Below are 8,005 nucleotides of genomic sequence, written 5' to 3' on the forward strand. Positions count from 1 at the left end.
GGCTCGGCCCTCCGGCCTCCTGGCGGCGCTGGTCCCGGATTCGGTCCTCCGGCCTCCTGGCGGCGCTGGTCCCGGGTTCGGTCCTCCGGCCTCCTGGCGGCGCTGATCCCGAGTTCGGTCCTCCGGCCTCTTGGTGACGCTGTTCCCGAGTTCGGGCTCGGTCCTCCGGCCTCCTGGCGGCGCTGATCCCGTCTTCGGTCCTCCGATACAAAAACAAAAATACCTGGAAAAACTCAGCAGGTCTGGCAGCATCTGCGGAGAGAAACACAGTTAACGTTTCGAGTCCGCATGACTCTTCAACAGAACTCAGGAAAAATAGAAAAAGGGTGAAATATAAGCTGGTTTAAGGGGAAGTGGGACAAGAAGAGCTTTTATCTTCGGTCCTCCGACCTCCTGGTGGCGCTGTTACCGTGTTCGGTCCTCCGGCCTCCTGGTGGCGCTGGTCCCGAGTTCTGTCCTCCGGCCTCCTGGTGGCGATGGTCCCGGGTTCGGTCCTCCGGCCTCCTGAAGGCGCTGTCCCAGGGTTCGGTCCTCCGGCCTGTCCTCCCGGGCTGGGTCCTCCGGCCTCTTGGTGGCGCTGTTCCCGGTTTCGGCCCTCCGGCCTCCTAGCGGCGCTGTTCCTGCGTTCGGCCCTCCGGCCTCCTGGCGGCGCTGTTCCCGGGTTCGGCCCTCCGGCCTCCTGGCGGCGCTGGCCCCGGGTTCGGGCTCGGTCCTCCGGCCTGTCCTCCCGGGTTGGTCCCGGCCTCTATCGCTCAGAGTTTGAGGCCCAGGCGGTGGCTGGATTTGTCCCGGGCACCGAGACAGTGAAATGGCAGCGGCGGCTCAACAACAGCAACAACCGCCGGCCGGCCTGAGCCTGGAGCAGGCGAAAGGTGAGGGAGGGAGAGGCCGGGGATAATCGTGGGATCGGGAATGGGGATCGGTCCCGGATCGGGAATGGGGATCGGTCCCGGATTGGGGATCCTTCCGGGATTGGGGATCGGTCCCGGATTGGGGATCATTCCGGGATTGGGGATCCTTCCGGGATTGGGGATCGGTCCCGGATTGGGGATCATTCCGGGATTGGGGATCATTCCAGGATTGGTGATCGGTCCCGGATTGGGGATCATTCCAGGATTGGGGATCATTCCGGGATTGGGGATCATTCCAGGATTGGGGATCATTCCGGGATTGGGGATCATTCCGGGATTGGTGATCGGTCCAGGATTGGTGATCGGTCCCGGATTGGGGATCATTCCGGGATTGGTGATCGGTCCAGGATTGGTGATCGGTCCCGGATTGGGGATCATTCCGGGATTGGGGATCATTCCAGGATTGGGGATCATTCCGGGATTGGGGATCATTCCGGGATTGGGGATCATTCCGGGATTGGTGATCGGTCCAGGATTGGTGATCGGTCCCGGATTGGGGATCATTCCAGGATTGGGGATCATTCCGGGATTGGGGATCATTCCGGGATTGGGGATCATTCCAGGATTGGTGATCGGTCCAGGATTGGGGATCATTCCGGGATTGGTGATCGGTCCAGGATTGGGGATCATTCCGGGATTGGTGATCGGTCCAGGATTGGGGATCATTCCTGGATTGGGGATCATTCTGGGATCGGGGATTATTCTGGGTTTGGGGATTGAGATTATACTGGGATTGGGGATCATTCCAAGTTTAGTGATCTGTCCAAAATTGGGGATTATTCCGGGATTGGGGATCATTCCGGGATTGGGGATCAGTCTGGGATTGGGGATCGGTCTGTGATTGGGGATTATTCCAGGATTGGGGGTTAATCCGGGATTATGGATCTACCTTGACCCAGGGGCTGTGCCAGAGTGCATTTTCAGTGTATTTTCCCTCAGTCTGACCAGCTCCCACACTCACTGTCTCTGTGACACTCTGACTGATTCTCTCTCTCTCCTTCGCTCAGTGGTTTTGGCTGAAGTAATTAAGGCCTTCAGTTCCCCCGAGAATGCCATCAGGATGGAGGAGGCTCGCGACAACGCCTGCAACGACATGGGCAAGATGCTGCAGTTCGTACTGCCCGTGGCAACCCAGATCCAGCAGGATGTTATCAAATCGTATGGCTTCAGTAATGACGGAGAAGGCAAGTGTGTGGCCTGTTGGAATTAAGCTTGAGCCCCTCCCCACTGGAGACTGCCCCCTTCCCTACCAGAGCACCCTCCCCATCTCCCAGGAGCTCCTTCCTCAACCTCCCCATCCGCCCCCCCACTTCAGACTGGAGAAAACTCCCCCATGCCGACATCAACCAACCACCTGCTACTTAACATGTTCCCGTCCTGAACCATGGAAACATAGAAAAGTTACCGCACAGAAAGAGGCCATTCAGCCCATCATGTCTGTGCTGGCCAAAAAGAGAAAAAAGAAACTAGCTGCTCATTTTTAATCCCACTTTCCAGCACCTGGTCAGTAGCCTTGCAGGTTACAGCACTTCAGATGCAGATCCAGGTGCCTTTTAAATGAGTCAAGCGTTTCAGCCTCAACCACCAATTCAGGCAGTGAATTCCAGACACCCACCACCCTTTGTATGAAAACATTTTTCCTCATGTCCCCTCTAATCCTCCTACCAATCACCTTTAACCTATCACCTCCAGTAATTGACCCCTCAGCTAGTGGAAACAAGTTTTCTCTGTCTGTTCTATCTAGGCCCCTCATAATTTTGTACACCTCAGTTAGGTCACCCCTCAGCCTCCTCTGTTCTAAGGAAAACAACCCCAGCCTATCCAATCTCTCCTCATAGCTGCAATTTTCAAGCCCTGGCAACATTCTTGTGAATCTTCTCTGTACTCTCTCCAGAGCAATTATGTCCTTAGGTAATATGGTGACCAGAACTGTACACAAAAAGGCTTGGGTGGAAATATCTGAGTCAAAGACATTTATTTAAATTCTTTCGCAGAATGTGGGCATGGCTGGCTACCCCTAGTTGCCCTTGAGAAGGTGGTGGTGAGCTGCCTTCTTGAACCGCTGCAGCCCATGTGGTGTAGGTACACTCACAGTGCTGTTAGGCAGGAAGTTCCAGGATTTTGACCCAGCAACAGTGAAGGAATGGTGATATATTTCCAAGTCAGGATGGCGAGTGGCTTGGAGGGGATCTTGCAGGCAGTGGTGTTCTCATGCATGTGCTGCCCTAGTCCTCTAGGTGGTAGAGGTTGCTGGTTTGGAAGGTGCTATTCTAAGAGCCTTAGTGAGTTACTGCAGTGCATCTTGTAGATGGTACAGACTGCTGCCATTGTGAGTCATTGGTGGAGGGAGTGAAAGTTTAAGGTGATGGATGGGGTACCAATCAAGTGGGCTGCTTTGTCCGGGACAATGTTGAGCTTCTCGATGTTATGGGAGCTGCACTCATCTAGGCAAGTGGGGGGTATTCCAATCACACACCTTGTAGATGGTGAACAGGCTTTGGGGAGTCAGGCGGTGAGTTACTCACCTCATAATTCCCAGCCTCTGATCTCCTCTTGTAGCTACAGTATTTACATGGCTGGTTCAGCTCAGTTTCTGGTCAATGGTAACCCCCAGGATGGTGATAGTGGGAGAATTCAGCAATGGTAATGCCATTGAACATCAGGGGGGCCATGGTTAGATTGTCTCTTGCAATGAAGTTGTAAACTCAATAACCGAGGAAGCAAAGCAGCAATCATCACGGTTCTGTCTGAACTGTGTAGCATATCGTCACTGATTGTCCTTGGCGTCTAGGGAGCCAGGAACAGGAGGATCCCGCTTAGCCCCTGGAGCCTGTTTCACTATTCAATCGGATCATGGCTGATCTCTGCCTCAGATCCATTGACCCACCTTTGGTCCCTATCCCTTCATACCATTGCTCAACTGAAATCTGTTCTGACAGTCTCTCTTGCATTCACAGCCTTTTGTTGCTGAGAAGGTTCCAGATTTCCCTGACCCCTTGTGTGAAGAAGTGCTCCTCCCCCTGACATCACCCCAAAGCCACCCAGCTCTAATTTTAAGGAGCTGCCTCCTTGTTCAGGAATTCCCTTCATCAGAGGAAATAATTTCTCTCGATCGAGACTGTGGAATCCTTTAACTGTGATTAAATCACCCTGCCAAATCCAAAGGAGCTTGGGCAGCCTATCCTCGTGATTTAACCCTTCAAGCTGCTCTGAAGAGACAGACCCGCGTGAAGCACGCTTACTGCAGGTTGTCAAGTGTCAGGATGTAAAATGGGGGCGGGTGTGTAACTAAGGGCAGGATAGGAACGTAACAGGGGCAGGAGTAGATCGTGTGGCCCGTCACGCCTGCTCCGCCAGTCAGTCAGGTCGTGGCTGGTCATCGGCCTTAACTCCACTTTTCCTGCACACTTGATCCACTGAGAGACCAAACATCTGTCTGTCCCAGCCTTCAATGTGTTCAATGACGGAGCGTCCACAACACTTTGCAGTAGAGAATTCCAAAGATTCACCACCCTTAGAGTGAAGGGGTTTCTCCTCATCTCAGTCCTAAATGATCGGCCCCTGAGACTGTGGCCGTGTGTTCTAGATTCCCCAGTGAGAGGAAACAACCTCTCCCTGTCCACCCTGCCAAACCCCGTTATATTTTTGTATGTTTCGTTGAGATCGCCTCTCATTCTCCAAATTCCAGAGAGTATAGGCCCAATTTACCCAGCCTCTCGTCACAGTCCAACCCTCTCATCCCAGGGACCAATCTAGTGAGCCTTAGCTGTACTGCCTCCAATGCAAGTGTAACCTTCCTTTAATATAGAGACCAGAACTGCACACACTATTCCAGGTGTGGCCTCACCAAAGCCCTGTACAGTTGTAGCGAGACTTCCTTCTTCCTGTACTCCAATCCCCTCGCACTAAAGGCCAAACGCCATTTGCCTTCCTCGCTGTACCCTGCATGCTAACTCTGTGTCCCCTGTAAGGAGTGCACCCAAGTGAACACCGACATTTATTTCTCCCCCCGCTTCTCCTTTTCGTCTTTTGAAGGTGTGCTGAAGTTTGCGCGGATCGTCAAGACCTACGAAGGACAGGACCCCGAGATAGCAGCCATGTCCGCCAAGCTCAAGTCCATGTTTCTGCCCCCGATGACGGTGCCTCCCCACAGCGCAGGCATCTCCGCATCATGACTGCCCCGGAGAGGTGGGGAGCTGGAGTCTCTCGATGGAGGTGGCGACGGCGGCTTTGACTTTATCTTTCAATCGCTTCTCTCCAGCGCCACTTGGACTGCGGACGCTATTTCTGACCACACCCGCCCCCGGCACTGTTCAGCCTGTTCCCCCCACCCCTCCTGTTTGGTATCGATGGGGCTGTCCGGTCTGCCCACGATCCGAATCTCCGCCCAGACCACTTCCGCTCGAAGTGCCGAGCGAGCGGGAGGGCGCCACGGCCCCAGCAGGTGAGGAGACTGCCAGGCGTGCCCGTGCTGTGCGGGCCCGCACCAGCCAAGGTGCCCCCCCCCCTTCCCAGATTTGGCTCCTCCGGGCTGGGCAGGCTGAGCTGAAGGGGGGCATTCCCGCTGGCCGACCCCTGCCCCGCTTGGAGTTCTCGTGTGTAAGTAAGGACGTGGCTCGGCCCTGACATTGCCCGTGGTCGTCTAGTGGCCGACACACTCTGGGACCCCTCGGGATGGGGAGGACTGCCGGCTTTGCAACCCCCTCACCCCCCCACCCCCACCCCCCCACCCGATATTGACTTCGGCCAAGAGAGTGAAATTCGTATCAAAGCAGCGTGGCACCTGATTGGCACCAGGGTTGGGGGTTGAGATATCACCCGCAAGGATGCAGCTTTTTCCTGCTACCCTCACCTAAAGACCCTGCCTGCTTCCAGGATGTCTGCCGGCACCCGCTTGCGATTAGCTGCAAGGGGGGAGGAGATGCGTGAAGGAACTTTTGAATGTTCTGTCGGTCACCTCACCACAGCCTCTCCCCCTCCCCCCGCCGCCTCTCCCCCTCCCCCCGCCGCCTCTCCCCCTCCCCCCACAGCCTCTCCCCCTCCCCCCGCCATCTCTCCCCCTCCCCCCACAGCCTCTCTCCCTCCCCCCGCCGCCTCTCCTCCTCCTCCCCCCGCCGCCTCTCCCCCTCCCCCTGCCGCCTCTCCCCCTCCCCCCCGCCGCCTCTCCCCCTCCCTCCGCAGCCTCTCCCCCTCCCCCCGCCGCCTCTCCCCCTCCCCCCGCCGCCTCTCCCCCTCCCCCCGCCGCCTCTCCTCCTCCCCCCGCCGCCTCTCCCCCTCCCCCCGCCGCCTCTCCCCCTCCCCCCGCCGCCTCTCCCCCTCCCCCCGCCGCCTCTCCCCCTCCCCCCGCCGCCTCTCTCCCTCCCCCCGCCGCCTCTCCCCCTCCCCCCGCCGCCTCTCCCCCTCCCCCCGCCGCCTCTCCCCCTCCCTCCGCAGCCTCTCCCCCTCCCCCCGCCGCCTCTCCCCCTCCCCCCGCCGCCTCTCTCCCTCCCCCCGCCGCCTCTCCCCCTCCCCCCGCCGCCTCTCCCCCTCCCTCCGCAGCCTCTCCCCCTCCCCCCGCCGCCTCTCCCCCTCCCCCCGCCGCCTCTCTCCCTCCCCCCGCCGCCTCACCCCCTCCCCCCACAGCCTCTCTCCCTCCCCCCGCCGCCTCACCCCCTCCCCCCACAGCCTCTCTCCCTCCCCCCGCCGCCTCTCCCCCTCCCCCCGCCGCCTCTCCCCCTCCCCCCGCCGCCTCTCCCCCTCCCCCCGCCGCCTCTCTCCCTCCCCCCGCCGCCTCTCCCCCTCCCCCCGCCGCCTCTCCCCCTCCCCCCGCCGCCTCTCCCCCTCCCCCCGCCGCCTCTCCCCCTCCCCCCGCTGCCTGGCCCTTCTGGTTTGGCGTACAGTTTCCATTCCCCACGCACTCTCGATATGACAGGCTCGGCTGCAGACTCACCGCCAGTGGAGGAGAGGGGGAGGGGCAGTGTGGTTGAATTGAAACTGGGCCACGTCTATTTACAGTGCTCAGGTTTTTATTTACAGTTAGCATTTCAAAGAACGCACAAAAATAGAGAAAAAAACCAGCCCCCGCCTCCTCCGAGTGGCTGTCACTGGGAGCAACGTTTCGCCCTCTGCCTGTCTGAAGGTGGGTTTCCCCTCCATCACAGCCACCGGCCACTGATAGACTTCCTGTCTCCCGTCCTCTGCTGTGAGACCAGGAACCTCACTGTGGTGCCAGGGCTGGCATGAAAACCAAAAGCGCTGCCCTCTTTCTCTCTCTTTCTCCCTTTCTCTCTCTCTCTCTCTTTCTCTCTCACTCGAGGAACAGCTAACAGTAAAATAGGAGTTGAGTGCATCCTTCCGTAATGGGGTCTCTTTGCAAGGGACAGCACCTCAAACAGCCGCACGGGTCAAAGAGAGAAAGAGTTGCATTCCTGTAGCGCCTGACATGCCCTCAGGAAGCCTCCAGGCGCTTTGCAACCAACGGAAGTTTTTTTTTTCTGAAGTGCAGTCACTATCGTAATGCAGCAACCAATTGCCACACAGCAAGTCCCCACAATCAGATAAAGGATCAGGTGGTTTCTGTTTTGAACTGATGTTCACGGAGGGATCAATATTTGGCCAGGGCACAGGGAGGACTTTGGAAGAGTGCTGTGGGATCTTTTACATTCAACTTGAGCGGGCAGGTGGGGGCTTCAGTTCAGCGTCTGATCCAAAACGCAGAACCTCTGACGGTGCGGCACTCCCTCAGTAAGGCAGCCGGAGTGTTGCCCTGGATTTTGAGCTTCTGATGGTCTCAAACCCACAGCCTTCTGACTGGGAGTTAGTTATGGTCTAATGACCCATGTGGAGCGGTGGGCTGACACCTGACATCGTGGCGTCATAAAGAAGTGGAGCAGACATCCCTGAGACTGACTGTAAGCAGAACAGTGTCCGACAGTCACACAAAACACTAGAAAAGGATTCATAGCAAAATACATCACACTTTAAAAAGAGAGGCAGACCGGCATTCAAGCATGCTGCTGGATTAATGAAGTCTCTTGTCTTTATTATTTAAACAGCACCAGGGGGCGAATTTTAACCTGACTTGCCTGACAACAGGCTGGGCAAGGAGGCGTTGA

At 57.4% G+C, this 8,005-nt stretch overlaps 1 protein-coding gene across 1 annotated transcript; it reads left to right on the forward strand.

The window, feature by feature from the left end:
- The first annotated feature begins 682 nt into the window (after positions 1–682).
- Positions 683–5,234, forward strand: grcc10 (gene rich cluster, C10 gene). Its single transcript, XM_078566619.1, has 3 exons — positions 683–872; positions 1,919–2,095; positions 4,947–5,234. Exons 1-3 carry the CDS (start codon positions 809–811, stop codon positions 5,084–5,086), a joined length of 381 nt encoding a protein of 126 aa, XP_078422745.1. The 5' UTR covers positions 683–808; the 3' UTR covers positions 5,087–5,234.
- The last annotated feature ends 2,771 nt before the right edge of the window (positions 5,235–8,005 follow it).

This window comes from Cetorhinus maximus, chromosome 21 (genome assembly GCF_964194155.1).
Source record: "Cetorhinus maximus chromosome 21, sCetMax3.hap1.1, whole genome shotgun sequence".
Taxonomy (NCBI): Eukaryota; Metazoa; Chordata; class Chondrichthyes; order Lamniformes; family Cetorhinidae; genus Cetorhinus; species Cetorhinus maximus.

What these genes read in the sequence shown, in the direction of transcription:
- grcc10 (XM_078566619.1), top strand. Translation starts at nt 809, where the DNA reads ATGGCAGCGGCGGCTCAACAACAGCAACAACCGCCGGCCGGCCTGAGC. An exon ending in GAGCCTGGAGCAGGCGAAAG is followed by an intron (nt 873 to 1,918) that starts GTGAGGGAGGGA and finishes TCCTTCGCTCAG; the next exon opens with TGGTTTTGGCTGAAGTAATT. An exon ending in CTTCAGTAATGACGGAGAAG is followed by an intron (nt 2,096 to 4,946) that starts GCAAGTGTGTGG and finishes CGTCTTTTGAAG; the next exon opens with GTGTGCTGAAGTTTGCGCGG.